The 15,970-nt window shown below is 33.5% G+C and overlaps 1 protein-coding gene across 1 annotated transcript in view; it reads left to right on the forward strand.

The window, feature by feature from the left end:
- Positions 1–15,970, forward strand: part of LOC106466596 (calcium/calmodulin-dependent 3',5'-cyclic nucleotide phosphodiesterase 1-like) — a 210,806-nt gene that overhangs the window by 178,459 nt on the left and 16,377 nt on the right. Inside the window, exons 6-10 of the mRNA XM_022395313.1 lie at positions 2,779–2,961; positions 6,239–6,305; positions 7,467–7,583; positions 8,796–8,936; positions 15,520–15,620. Coding sequence (XP_022251021.1) covers positions 2,779–2,961; positions 6,239–6,305; positions 7,467–7,583; positions 8,796–8,936; positions 15,520–15,620 — 609 coding nt within the window. The remainder of the gene's footprint in view (positions 1–2,778; positions 2,962–6,238; positions 6,306–7,466; positions 7,584–8,795; positions 8,937–15,519; positions 15,621–15,970) is intronic.

Here is a 15,970-nt window from a genome sequence, read left to right on the forward strand (position 1 = left end):
AAACTACTCAACATCACGGAGAAAGACTCACAAAGAAGGAGCCCCCATCTCGCCTCTGATGTTTTACCATTTCCACCTAACCGCACATATCCCTATACTATATTTTCCTTCTGATGCGTTAGTATTCAAAGGGTTTCTGGTGTTTTTTTCTTACATTTTTGCTATATATATATGGTATTAGTCGGTGTGAACGTCTCTTGTTTTGTTTTTCTTTTACTTCAAATTATCAAAGCGCGTGTATCTCTAGACCAATCAGCGGGGAGTTTGATCTTGTTTAGTTTCTTCTTGGATTCGAATATCTTGTTATCTGGTTTGGCAGCAAAACATCAATAAGAAGAAAGCTGGGTTTGTTATATTTCCCGCGTCGTTTCCTTCTTTGACTTTCTCTCTCTCTCTCTCTCTTTAAGTTGTAGGTTAGCTGTGGGTGTAGAGCTCCTTATTTTGGAGCTGGTGAGCCAGGTTCGAATCCCTGCGATACCACAAAAAGCTATGTGTGCGTTACAATAGTGGCAGTCAATTCCTTCGCGTTATATTAATTTGAACATCTAGAGGAAAGAGAGTGTAACTAAACAGCCCATCCATACCTTGGATGGCATTTAAAACAAGTTTTGAGGACAATTAGGCCAATAGCAACAAAAAAAAAATGCTGCAAATTACAATGTAGAAAGATGAAACGTGCCGTATCAAGAGAGTTGTCTCTGAAAGGACGGCCCTCACAATGCTTTCTGTTAAATTTAGTCTGTGTTCACAAACTTCACATGTACAATAAGATAAAAAAATAAAAGTTAAGAGCGTAAAAGAGTGCTCAAGTGTACAACATTCCTTATCTACGAACAATCAACCACCACCTGCAACCAGTTATAGAAGAGTAGTTGATTATAATGAAACAGGAAAGCAAAGAAAGAAAATTAGGAAAAAATAATAAAACATGTTACTTACCACTCCTGAAGTTGCCATTCTAGCTTCTATAATAGTCACCTGTATGAACGCCATAATAAAATCTCAGATGTCAATAACCACTACTACAAGAAAAATTAAAAATAAACTAAAATGGTAATGCACCCTTCCTGACCAATATACTGTTAACGTGGGTTATTAGAAGTAACCACTGACGCTATTTATAACTGCAAAACTTTGGAGTAATTTAGACTTTTGTAATATAGACATATAAACATATGATTAAGGCGAAAACCTGATCTTTATTAGAAAAGGTATGATTGAAAATAGAGTAGCTTGAAAAACGTCGTTTTTGTTCTCCAGCTGAATTTTTAAAATGACAATTAACAAAACACGTAAATTTTATTGATAAAACTAACAATCCTATCTATATATGTCCCAGATATAGACGGTATGTTTTCTTTAGACACGCGCGTTCGTTTGCTGATGATATGGATTTCTTATACTGTGAAATGAACGTTGAAATAATGGTTGTTTGTACGGTTTACAAAACGTTTCTTTCTCATTTTCTGTTATTACTACAGTATAGCAGCATACTGTTAACGATCTCTCAAGTGATAATCCAAACATTCTGTCAGTGGGAATGTTAAAATGTGCTACTGAAGTTGATTTTATAATCTGCACTTCCAATTATCAAATAATTCTTACACAGAAAAAAAAAAGTTTTAAAAATAATCAATGCAACGAAAGTAAGAAAAAGTCAAACAAGATGAGAAACACAAATTAACAATTAAAGCTTTATTATTAGCAACATTCCTTTTTACTGAAGATGTGCCTCAGAATAAGGCAACAACTTATTTAGTTAAAATATGATATTTGCATCAAAGTAAGGCAACAACTTATTTAGTTAAAATATGATATTTGCCTCAGAATAAGGCAACAACTTATTTAGTTAAAATATGACAAGTGCATCAGAATAAGGCAACAACTTATTTAGTTGAAACATGACAAGTGCATCAGAGTAAAGAATGCCTTAAAAGATTTGTTTTTGTGTACCTCAAGGAAACCATGTAGTTGTGTTTGAGAAGAACATTATAATTATATGAAAAGAATCTGATCTGTGTGAATGAAATTTAGATATAGTTAAAGCCTTTCTAAACAAATAATACAAAAACTACATTTATTGAATATCTAAGAACTTTTTTCTGTGTGTATTGATTCATACTCTTCAATACAAGTCATTTTTTTTATAATTATTGTTATTTTATATTTTGTTCCAAAATTAATCGTAACATCTTTCACGAGACTATTTTGCAAGTTCCCACGTGCTAAGCATGGTAATGAAGCTTAAATTACTTATACATTGTTCTATTGTAACTTAACGGGATACTAACCTCTATACATTGAAACGTTGTTTATTAAATTAAATACTTTTTCATACTCGCTGTCAATCCCTCTTCTTCGATTTATTTTATGGGATCCTCACTTCACTATTCTTATGTATAGTATATTTTCTATAATATTAACTTAAAGCCAGAACTTATGTTACACACTCTAAAATGTAACGTTAGCATAAACATTATTATAATTAGCTACATAAAACATTTTAATGAATTAACGTCAGAAATTGGTTCTGGTGTTTGTATGGTTAATTCGGCATATTTGTGTGTATTAAATAGAAACTGGGTCAATTAATTAGTGACTAAACTAAAACTAAGGGCGATTTGGTAGGAATGTAATGCGTCCACTTTAACTAGATTAATTAAGAGTTTACTTTGTCTGAGATTACTTTGCTCGTTTATTTAATTAAGTAAGTTTCGTACAGCAAGTAAACTAATCACCACCCTGACCAAATTAAACTTATCTATTTTCTCGCTTTAGACGTCTGACGGATGAAGAAGACGAGTTATCAGAGGTCCAGCCCGATGCTGTACCAAATGAAGTTCGTGATTGGTTGGCATCAACTTTCACCCGCCAAGCGGCAGCACAGAGAAGACGATCCGAGGACAAGCCTCGTTTCAGATCTGTAGCAAACGCTATTCGAGCAGGAATTATGGTTGACAAGTACGTTTTTCCATCTAGTGGCAAATTTATAAACATTTAAATGTTTTATGGTGTACATTGCAGAGAAATGCAATTATCTTACTATTTATAAATACCCTAAGGTCACAAACTGGTGTATAGCAGCTCCATCTGATGGTGCTCTTTGTCCAAAATATTGTTATATTTTATCAGTATTATTGAGTTGAAATATCAATATCATATGATATTATCACTAGTTAACTGTAAAAGTGAAAACTTCTAATCCAACTCTTTTCGGCCTAATATTATGTTTCAACTGTTAAATTTGTTGTCATTTTTCCTTATAAGGACTATCTGTGGTGATTTAGGGAAATTAAAAATCCTGGACCACGTTGCTATTCATTTGGATAAGAGTAAATATTAACTAAGCCTAGATTATTCCACACAACTCGCCAATGAAATATCTGGGTTTTTTTTCACATCGATATTCGAGTTTATTTACGTTCTACTTGATTTTATAATGAAAAATACTGTTAAATATCAATTCTATAAAAAAAGATTTACGCGAGGCAGTTTGAGAATAATGCCATGTATTAAAGTATCGTTTTGACATTCTTTCTTTTCATAATATGTTTTGTGAACTCAAAATTTAAATTATTTCAGTAAATAAACACTTAAATATACAACTCAATATACAGATTATGTGTTCAGCTGTGCTGAATAAACGCTCTTATTTCAGACATAGTTTGATTGCATGCTATCACAATGAATTTCACCTTTGGAACATCACAATATTTTCACACCGAAACTAAAGGTTCCCGTGTCTTCGTTATGACCTTAACCGACTTACTTTGAATTATTAAAAAAAATGATGTATAATTTCTTTGCTTTCACTATTCTATTACTTTATATCTTTAGGAATTTGTACTTTCCACATACCTGAACAAAAGATCATACATTAGTGCTCAGGCAAGGTTAATGATGTGCTTTGATAAAAAAAAGGTCTTCGGATAAAGTCTAGTTTAATAATATGTTTAACGAAATAAGTTTCTTTCAATGTTTTTTGTTGTTGTTGTTGTTATAAGTGAGGAAAATGCCATTCTACAACAACAATGGTCAAAACAATTAAGGTATAATCGAGTTTTTCTATACTTCAGCTTTAATAAGCCATAGCTACTGCTATTAAATAAAAGTAACTGCACACCTGAGTTAATTTTTATGCAAAAATTGCGTCATTTCATCTCATATGCGAATTTCAGAGGTTTATAAAAGTGAATGAAACGCAGTATGTTCCCAATTAGCAGTTTTAACAAGAGCAGAGTGTTTAAAGAGACTCAGTTTGATAGCGGAAAATGCCAGCAACCTAAAAGACGGCATTCGGGCATTTTCATGACATAGCTAGCAATAGGTCGGTTAGAAAATAGTCAACCGTAACAAGTCCTTGAAGAGGGGCTACGATTCTCACTAAATGTGGTTAGAAGGTTGTGAACATGCTTTAACATCACTAATACAGTTAGTTAGCCGGAGATGTGGATAGGTTATACCTTTACCAACGAGTAGACAGCTATTTTATAATATAGCCTCAACACTACCGACGAACCTCAGCTTCCCATCTAAGGCAAAAGCTCAGAGCACTATCAAGATGACAAGTCAGCACATAAGTGATCAGAAGTAGGCTTCATTTGGTTGGATTTTATTCCTGATGACCAATCTTGTGCGCCCTCTAATCCATCGTAATTGAATTGATCAAACAGATCATGATATACCTTGTGTTTAGACGAATAACTCTTCTTATTGCAGCCTGATGCGACACGACTGGAAAGTTGCCATGACCAAACGTAACCCCAAGTTACCAAAATTGTGCTGACATATCTGGTCAAAACTCAGTACTGGTGGCTACTTTGGCCTTTAAGTGATTAGAGGTGGACTATGAATGTATTGAGGTTTACAGATGCCATCTAACAACCAATACTTTTGCCAATGCAGGTGCAGCTGGGCAGAACTTTTTTACAGTGAATAATATTAATATTGTTTAATAATAAACTTGTCATAGCCAGTTTAAAGAAACTCCTGGTTATAGCTTAAGTTATTTTGAGCAGTGTGTAATTTATTATCAAAAGACTGTGCCGGCATAACGTAAAATATGCCATGTTTGGTTTGACAAGTAACATTGTGGTCTGCAAAGAATGACAACTATTTCAAATGAAATTTGAAACGGTTCAAATTATTATACACCTATGACTATTTGATAATTATAACAAGTTAAAATTTCTTTCTGTGTAAAAGTAGTAGAGTTAAATGTACACATGATTGAGTACGTTATGTTAAAACAATTAGGAATACGCGAATCAAAAGGTCACGTGACAGCCAATATAAGGTCACGGTTGAATTTTGTACTTTGTATATATTAATATCAGCAATTTCCCATAAACATAGCCCATCATCCAGACGTTTTTGCATTTCTCAAAGAAAAAAAAAAGATTTGGGCGTGGTGATTGCCCTTTCCAGCCACCCACCCATCCCCAACTGGCACCATTATGCTAATAGCTTCCATGACATATCGGTTCAATTGTCGCATACCTCAAGCAGTTGAATAATTAAACGGGTATTCATGTTATTCCTTACGAAGACATACTGGTCAAACTTGCCAGACTTATCACCTATGGACTTCTGTGCGATTTGGCTGTTGAAATGGGTTTATTTTGGAGCCTCGTCGTCACAGTATCACGCCCGGTTGTGCTATGTGTGACGATTTTGTATATCTTTATAGTAGCTCTGGAGCGTAGTTTCCATGGTAAAATACTTCAGTGTGACACTCTTATGTCCAAGGCACGCCACTATTCACTGCTAGTTTTCTATAATACATCTAGTGTACGAGGTTTTAATATACCGTACTTATGCTCTGTAACATACCCATCCCACACACACCACAAATTTATATATTTACGTCACTTTTAACAAATGAAGGTTTAAAATGTAGGTGACCTAAATTGTGTTTTTTCTATAATTAGTATTTATATCAAAAAGTAAAAAGCTAAAACCGTTAAGATGACATTGAAATTCAACTTTTACAAAATCTAACTTCACGCATTAAGCTGAACATTTCTAAATGCTAAATTGTCGATTGTGTTTGACCAACTGTAATAACGTGTAGCTTTAAGTTAGCTTTAATCTAACATACTTCACATCTGTATTCATTGAAGTCTACAGAACTACCCCTTCAACACAATGTTTTATTTCTCATTGTTAAATTGTAGGTTTATGTTTTATGAAAATTAATAACTAAATTTAATGATTATACCGCTGCTTAATATTTCAGAATATATAGACGGATGTCTAGCTCGGCTGTGATGCAGATTCCAAACCAAATTGCCCAACATCTGAAGGTAAGAAATGAGAAATAAATATGAAATTACATAAGTCAAAAATATGATCTTCTTGGGCAAAAATTGTCACGTAAAAGTGATACATTGGTTGGAGAATTTAGTTTCTATTGCAATGAGATGTTTTCTGCGGATTAAAGTCATTCTATGAGTCAAAGCGAAACCAACCTAAACATTTAAAATTTTATCAAAGGTAAGACTTCACTTATTTTCAGATATACTCCACAGTGGCTCAGCTGTATATTTGAAGGCTTATAGCGCTAAACACCGGGTCTCGATACCCATGGTTAGCACACCACAGATAGCCAATTGTGTAGTTTTGTGCTTAACAACAAATAAAAAGATTTTAACATATTATTGACCAATGAATATTCCCTGGTTCGGAAATTTTTTTATACATTTTATAAAGCTGGTTTTTATGAGCCAGGCGTGGCTCGCTGGTTAGCATGCCGTACTGTAAATGCATGTCCCCGTTGCCGAAAAATCGCGTTACGCACTTTAGGATCGTGGATGCGTTATAAGATTAAAATATAAAAAAAAACACTATTCGTTAAGAGTAGCCCAAGAGTTGTTGTTATATTAAATAGTAACTTATAGAAACAAGTGAATTATTATATCTACCATAAATAGATTTAGTAAATGAAATCCCGCCACTACAAATTGTATATTTTTGCTTGCAGAAGCTTACTCTAAGTAACAAATTGAGTATCATACTACGTGGCGCCATCTCATGGCCAATAATTACAATACTCAATAGTGTGGTGTAAAAGTCTTTAGGTCTAGGAATTAAAGATGTACGTCATGTTGAACTGGTTTTGTTTCCATCACAGTACATTTCATTGATTTGTTACGCACTTCAGATGACACCAGCGCTGTATAAAAATAGCATTTGTCATGTCTCATTACTCTGCTAATATAAGACTTCTATATATAATAAGACTTCTACTAATAGCACATGCTATACAAATAATATTCCTACTAATACTACATGTTTTGGATATTACTATGTAGAATAAGAATGCTTGGTTATGGGCAGAGTTTTAACTAAAATTAAATATTTTAGAGAATTAGAACATATGATTAACGGAGATTTGGAGATGCTATCGCTTTACGTTTCATCTCTCTCCTCCAAATGACTACATGTTTCTATTATTTTTCTTTCAGAATATAGACGAATGGAATTTTGATGTATTTTCTGTAAACAAAGTAGCCAATGGTCAGGTCCTCCGCTATGTTGCCACTGATCTTTTAAATCGATATGGGCTGGTTCACAAATTTAAAGTAAGTAAAATATATATAAACTTTCCAGTTTTAACAATATTCTAAAACAGGAGTATAAGATGTAACATAGAACTGAATATTAGGCGCAGTGCCATGGCATTATTCACACACACTTAAATTAACTTAGGTTACTGTAGGTTAGTTAAAAAAGACTTAAAAAAACGACAATAAATATTATATACGTATCACCATTATAAGTGGTCTAACTGTATCTCTTTAGTTCGCTGACCCAAGCTGTGCTGATGAGCAGCCTTCAATAGGTGAAACTAGTCCACAGCAGACGGGTGAATCAAAGGACATATTAGGCCTCTACGTTACAGATTATATTTTCAATTTCTCCTTTGACGAAAAGGAAAGAAATCTGTAATATAATAATTAAACAGTTGGTCAGCTGTATAATATCAAATAACGAATTAGGCGTAATGCCATAATATTATTCACACACCTAAATTAACTTGGGTTACTATATGGTGACGATTGGTAAGGTAAAAGAACTCAAAAATCCCATAAATGTTAAATAGAATATCATCACTGATAATATTTGAAGTTACGTCTTCGATTGCGTGAAATAAGGTGCATGTGAGCCTGTGATTTTGTTTTCCTTTTTTTAATCAAGAAACGATTATTGTCATTTACTAACTTCGTGTATATTACGTTTTTACTCCGTATATAATGCGAGCACAACTAAATTCATATTGATTTAAGGCCCGGCATGGTCAGGTGGATAAGGCGCTCGACTCGCAATCTGAGGGTCGCGGGTTCGAATCCCCGTCCCACCAAACATGCTCGCCCTTTCAGCCGTGGGGGCATTATAATGTGATGGTCAATCCCACTATTCGTTGGTAAAAGCGTAGCCCAAGAGTGGGCGGTTGGTGGTAATGAATAGCTGCCTTGCCTTTAGTCTTACACTGCAAAATTAGGGACGGCTAGCGCAGATAGCCCTCGTGTAGATTTGCGCGAAATTCAAAAACAAACAAACATATTGATTTAGATGTAAAATGCGAGCAATCTTCCTTATTAGGCCTAGCACATAATACTTTCAATGATTTTACTTTATTAAAGCTTGTTTTATTCATTTTGGTTTTACCTAGAGTTTAAGTGCATGCGTTTCAATATATTTTAAGGAAATAAATTCTTTTAAATTAATTTATTTTATTTAATAATTGTCATTACTTCCAGCTAACGTGTACAATAAAATGCTACTTTTTTCAGATCCCAGTCAATATTCTTGAAAACCTCTTAATTCAGGTGGAATTAGGCTATTGTAAACACAAGAATCCATATCATAATAACATCCATGCTGCTGATGTCACACAGACCGTCCACTACATGCTTTGTCAGGGGGGATTAGCGGTGAGTAGTTGTGCTGAAAATATAGATTTCAACTTATTGGTTAATATTTTTAATGACTAATTTTTCACATTTTTAGGAGCATTATTGTTCAGAAAATACAATAAGATACTGACTTATTCTACCTTTTTGCGTTTTTTTACAGAGTTGACCTGTAGTTTAAAAAATCTGATTTGGTAAACGTATAGATTAGTGATTCAAGGTATTTTAGCTATATTTAATTATAATAACATAGTTTTAAAAGAAAGCATTATAAACTACGAATGAAAAGCGCCAAAATTACTATTATCACTATTTTTTATTAATTTTAGATAAAATGTATTTCATAGGAATGACCATATTAATGTTTCACGATCGATCGCCATTACGATACTTAAGGATACTATAAATACCACAGTGTTTTTACTGAAGTAATCTTGTATTAATAATAGGTTTATTAATGGCTTTAAGTCCTCCAAAAGAATACTGGGTAAGTTATCAGAATGGCTCTCGGGTAAGTCAGGTATTAAGATTATGATTGTAAAAATCAGCTTCTTTTAGTTAAACGAAGTGGATAAAATGTCCGTATAAATAATTAGGGATTCCTGGTTATATATTTAGCATTGCCTTTAATGACTATCAGTAGTGCTCCAGCTATTTTTCTTCTGCTGACATCTAGTTCTATTTGTATGAACTAATGTAAATACTTTTATATCGAAAAAAACCGGCAGAGAAATGAACTTCAGACTTAAGCCTAAAGGACCCTCACATATTTTTAATCATTCCAAAGAAACAAATTATTACTGAAAACAATGTCCTGCCCATTCTTTCCCTGAATCACATGATTTTAACAGAAATGTTTACAGATCTCAAAATCAATGATGAAATCTGAATGGTTGAGCACAGACTTTGCAGTTCCGTAATTGCATACGATTAAATCATCATCTCGTGGTTAAAAGGGTATAAATCTTTACCAGAATAGTCTGCAGGAGTTATTGATCCTATTTAAACTTGGATCATTTGCAAATGGTGCAATTCATGTAATTTTATAGTGGTTGTCAAGTTTTACATAAGTAAACTTAATATTAGGCTTATATGTCGGAACTTTAATCTATGTATGCCTAAACCTGAAGTTTGTTATTTTGGAATGTGAAGTTACTAATATGAATTCTGTCGATCTATCACTGTTTATGTTTACATCCGGGCATTCTGATGCGTCACTGAAACTGGTAGGAAAAACGGTGTCACAAAGCATCATCTGTCGACATTTTTCTTTATTAACTGTAGATGGAGCCCCGCCAGGCCGGTCGCGAAATCAGTTGCCGATATGCCTCTGGAATTACAAAAACAAGGAAAGTGTAAAGGAGACAAAATGTAAACGATCCATAATGTCGATGACAATCGAAAAATACATTCTTTACCACATATACTGTGACGTAATCATCAACAAAATGTCTGAGAACTATCGTTTTAATTTTCAGTAACTTACACAGTAATTATGTTGTACTTGCATGGAATAAAGCATAGGAGAAATAATCATATATTTATAATGCTAACAAAGCCAAAACTGGAATAGACTGCATAATCGCGTTGCCAAAAATACGACAAAAACAAAAAATATATTGGTTTTAAAATCTTGAACGTCATCTTCATCAGGGTAGGAAACCTGAGTATCCTCCCGTCATCCGCAACACAAAACCCTTTAATTATGGAACCTGTGCAATTTTTTCCAGGGACTCCGCCCCCTCCGTCGTTTTATTTTTCGTCTTTTTTTATTGGTATTAGATTTACTAGGCTCCAGTAAGAAATCAGCCAGATCTAATTAATATAGGAACCTTGACTTGACAGCCCTACAACAATATTATCTTAAGTTAACTACTGAAGATAGCTGGGGTCTAGTCCTTGACCACTAAGTTATGACAGAATGCAGGATCAACAATCCTAATAAATGATCAAATACCAGCTTTGAAACATATATAATTATTTAATCATCAGCCCCGGTTCCTGAAAATTTTAATTTTCATAACATGAAGGACAATAAATCACTGGACGCCAACAGCTGTTTTGTAAGCGGTCTTGTAGGCCTACACCTGATGTATTATCATGCTCTTCAACGAAAAACGAGAGGATATTATTACAGTATAATGTACATGTTTGGCATGGTATAAATTTATATACATGTAAACCTTTTTTCTTCGTAGTCCCATCTAGTGAGACAGATTACATACACACACAAGAGGTGCTAGTTTATATTAAAATGTGACTGCTATTTTCAAAATGTTTCACTTTCACCTGTTGTAATATCGTGGTAAAATATATAATGGTATACTAAGAAGATGTGATCAAGACAAACTCATAAATCGTGCGGCTACTAGTAACGCTGGCTCTAGTTTTTGTCTACCAGTTTTTCTATGTAAATAAGTACCCTGATGTATGACATCAACGTGATTTCTCGTATAGGGGTTTCTCGCGATACAAACGTAAATAGCTCAAAATTAAAGTTATATTTATGTCAGACAACTCTTTGATAACAAGTATTATGATACATACATCCATTTTTCATAGTGAGTATGTTCGTATGCTTCATGGAATACCTTCGTCAGTTTTATTTTCTTAGGATATTCGTCATTAACCGCAACGATACCTAAGCTAGTTTCGCAACTCGGCCTAAAATTGAGTGTTTTTCTTTACATTCGTAAAATCTTCAGAAATATTAGGTTTAATCTTGAAAGTTGTACACGTAGTCTTTTTTTTTCTCTAACGGTTAATTACTGCAAAGGAAATTAATATACTAACTATTTTCTAATAAGCTATGGAAATAAAATTAACATAATTGGGTATATGCAATATGTGTATTAAAAATAGCTTAAGATTTGACTGTGTTGTTGTTCTTGAAATTAGTGTGTGTGTGTGTGTTTTAGTATGAATTTTAAAATCGTTGGTACACACGAATTGCGATTTTTTTACTTGGAGTGGTGTGGCAAAGTAAGAAAAAAGTAAAGACGTGTGTTTGGCTAGGAACATCAGAAGCGAGAAATTAATTGAAAATATCGCTATGTGAAAGGAAAGCTTATAATTGGTGCAAAAGTGATAGACTGAAACGTTTTTGTGCGTGCATACCAGCATAAGCCATATAAAAGCTGAAAAACTACACAATATGGTAACAGCCAATTTCTGTGATTCTAATCCTTATCATCGTTTCACCGCCTCCCAAGTGTGCATAGTCCTGGTCATTTTTTCACTAACTTAGCCCAAATGTGGGTAACCCATATCAACCTTTAATTACCTCAACCCAAGTGTGGATAATTTTGATCATTTTTTCTTCACCTTAGCCTAAGTGTGCATTATACTGATCATCACTTCACACATTAGTATTTTATAAACAGAACAGTTAGGTTGAGTTTGGCATTTGAAAGAGAGGAATAGTGAATCAATAGCATTTCCTTATCTTCTATGATCATTTACAATTCAACAAACAAAACCGCTGGTCGTAGAAAATAGACAATATTAGAATTTGGAAGGTAAATTTAAATTATCTATCTTGTAATAACAGTATTTGGTGACCAAACATTTTAGGCTTCATTATCCTCTTAATAAAGGTATGTAACCATTATAGGATCTGTAATGCCAACTTAATAAATTAAATTTTATTAATCACACCTAGTGGTCTGTTTTTAGCAGCCCTTTTTCATTACTATTATTTTTCGTTTTTTTATGTTATGTTTCGTTAAAAAACATATCTTCTCACACTTGGATAGAAATGGTAATTACACCTTTAGATGTGAAATGTTATGAGAAGTTTACACATCGTTTTATATTTTTTCTAAAGTTTTATTCATTTTTAGTTTAGTTTCAGTTCAAGTTTGACCACTGTGATAGACGTTGTGTCTCGACCTCTACTCAGATCATGTACTTCAACCAGCAGTTCTCTCATTGTGGATATATTTTTCTATTCCCACACTATTATTGGTCTGACTTTTAGTTTTAGTCACGGCGATTTATTGTATAGGAATTTCCTGCGATACAATTCGAAATAATTCAGATTTCACGAATGGAGAAAGTTGATGTCAAGCTGATGTATACAATATGTATTTATATATATATATGTATGTACAATCTAATATGAAAGTACATAGGAAATATAATTCGATAAGGCATAAAATACTAATGTAATAAGGTTTCTTGATTTTTACAGTAAATATTTATAACCCAGAATGTACAAGTATAGCTAGGTTTCAGTAAAAAGTTATTAATAACTTTTATCTTATCTGGAGTCAAAGCTCTCCCTCTTAAACGTTATCTATAACGCAGCTACACTTGGTTTCAGTAAAGACTTGTTTATCTCATCAGACTAATTGTGTTAATTTCTGACATTTGCACTAATTCTTAACACTTTTTTCATATATGAGTTAACCTTCTCGCACAAAATATAATTTTAATTAATTTTCCAATTATTTTTTATTAGCAAATACACGATTAAAATTCCATCTGATAATAAATAATATTTATATATTAACCCCATTTATCTTTAAATGTTTACTTAACTGAAATATAGTTAAAGCATCACCTTCTCAGTCTTGTCTCTCTTAATTTACATCCTTTATTCAATATTACCCAACTCAGGTGTGTATTGCTGAATCGGGTTTCAAAGAGGGGTGTTTTTAAGGCATGTCCTTAACAATGAATAACTAAATAAACCTACAAAATGAAGCAATAGCTTCAGCCTTCCTTTCCATTTTCGCCATATTTTCTAAGCCTACAAAAAATAATTATATAAAACAACTGCTACAAAAAAAGCCTATGAAACATCACACTGCACAATTTTCATACCATTGACTTTAAGACCTTATCTGTGTATACAACAATCCTTATTCCTTTCCTGTAGTCATGTAACGATCCTTCCTCGTGGCTTTTTGCTCCAACATCTTCTATCACTTACCCCTAATTAATACACTTCAACTCTTTTGCTGTTAGCCTTTTCTACAAGTTACTGTCTTTTACCTTACTCTTGTCTTTCACCGTTTTATTCTATCTAACCCAGTTTACTATCTGAAATTGTTGTCTTACTTTTTTCTTTATGTGTCTCTTCCATTCCTTCACCTTTTCACCTCTCTGATATTAAACTTCCGACTCCTTTGCCTTGCCATCTCGACAGACCCCTCCAAAAGGAGGAAGAAGAACTTTTCGCGAAATGGTAACAGCAGATAAACAGGTAGGTGAAAACCAACTAAACCCACTACAACGAGCTAACACAATAAAGGTTCGTTAAAAATATACCCTTTGTGGAGATAATTAATGACTGATGTTCGAAATTGTGTTGTTTTATTTTCCCCTTTTTTTAATTTGTGTTTAGCATACCGGCTTGTGGATCTGAAAATTCATTGTACCTGCCCCCGTTAACGAAAAAAATTGAACTCTGCATTTTTGGGACTGTGGGTGACGATCAAATCGCACTATTCGACTAGAGTGGCCCAAGGGTCGGCTGTGGGTTCTGTTGATTAGCTGCCATCCCTATAATCTGTTAGTTCCATATTAGGGACATCTAGCGTAACTTTGTGCATATATCTGAAACAATTAATCAGTAGTTCATATAAATGGAATATTATGTTTGTATGAAGCTTTGAATAAGTAAGGCATTACATATTGATTAAATTTTTAATATGCTCTAACTTTGACCATAAAAACAGTACCTTAGGGAATTTTTTAGGTTTGTTTTCGGACAAGTCACTGGTATGTAACTTGTTTATAAAGCTGCGTGCTCACGATAGAAACTGATAAACCAACGCAAGTCAGATCACATTAGCTAGAGAGATAAATAGTAAGAAAATCAATCCAACGAAGATAACCGGGAAGAGAGAGAAAGATAGTCAGAACCAGTAAATGAAAATAATGATGAGATGATTTATCCTAAAAGCTTTACAATATTTTATTTAACTAACCTACCATTTGATGTCGAGGAACCAACTTTGATTAGAGATGACTTGAATTGGTTACGAAGACAACTTTATCACAAGTTTAACTCGATAACACACGTACAATGTTTCCAAAAGGTTTCAAAACATTGTACATTTATTACTGTGGTTAACTTATAATAAAGTTTTATTCGTTATTAATTCAAGCCGTCTCTAACCTTTTTTAACCTACCGTTTACTGTGGAAAGTTTGTCTTTATACACGATTATACTCCACAGACACTTTGCCGGTTATCAGCAAACACTTTTTGTACTGACAGAAAACCAATATGTCAATCATGCAGTTGACTTATTAACGAGAGGTTTTATCCCATCATTCTATCATATTTTTTTAGTTTTCGTTTACTATGATAGACTAATATTATGCCAGTCTATTGGTAACAAAAACGAGGGTTAATTCTTATTTTATAATACATACTCTAACATGCTTATATTTTGCCTAGGGGAACTAAAAGGTGTTTTGCGTTTAAACGTTTTCATATATATTTTCATTAGAATAGTTAGAGCTCGAAATCAAATTCTTAATATCTAATTGCAAGCTCTAGCTATTGTAATGACATACCAAACGTAATAAGATGATTCAATCTATTAGACATTTGCACAGTTTTCAAAGACTTTTTGTTTCGTTTTCTTCAGAACTGGCTAACAGATCTCGAAGTCTTTGCTACATTGTTCGCTGCTATTATACATGACTTCGAGCACACGGGAACAACAAACAACTTCCACGTCATGTCCGGGTAAGTACCTGTCAGGATATGTATATAATACACTATGTTGCCAAAACGCTTGAGGCAGCACACCCTGGAAAGGGAATTAATATCGTGTTTCATCGCTAGTGTCCTATCTTAATAGGGATTGGATCAACCCTTAAAGTTAATCATCGCACGGACTTTTACTAACGTTATCAATAACAGTTACACATTTATTGGAACAGGCTACCACTCTTCTATAACAGCATCTCCAAGTGTAAAGACATTTCAGTATCTGTCCTTTATGTCGTGAGGCGGCGCTTTTTAAACCTTCTAGGACGATTTGGTTGAATTCAGACCAAATAGGGTATGTTAATTAAAACTGCGGACAATAGGCA

This window comes from Limulus polyphemus, unplaced genomic scaffold, assembly GCF_000517525.1.
Source record: "Limulus polyphemus unplaced genomic scaffold, Limulus_polyphemus-2.1.2 Scaffold75, whole genome shotgun sequence".
Classification (NCBI taxonomy): domain Eukaryota; kingdom Metazoa; phylum Arthropoda; class Merostomata; order Xiphosura; family Limulidae; genus Limulus; species Limulus polyphemus.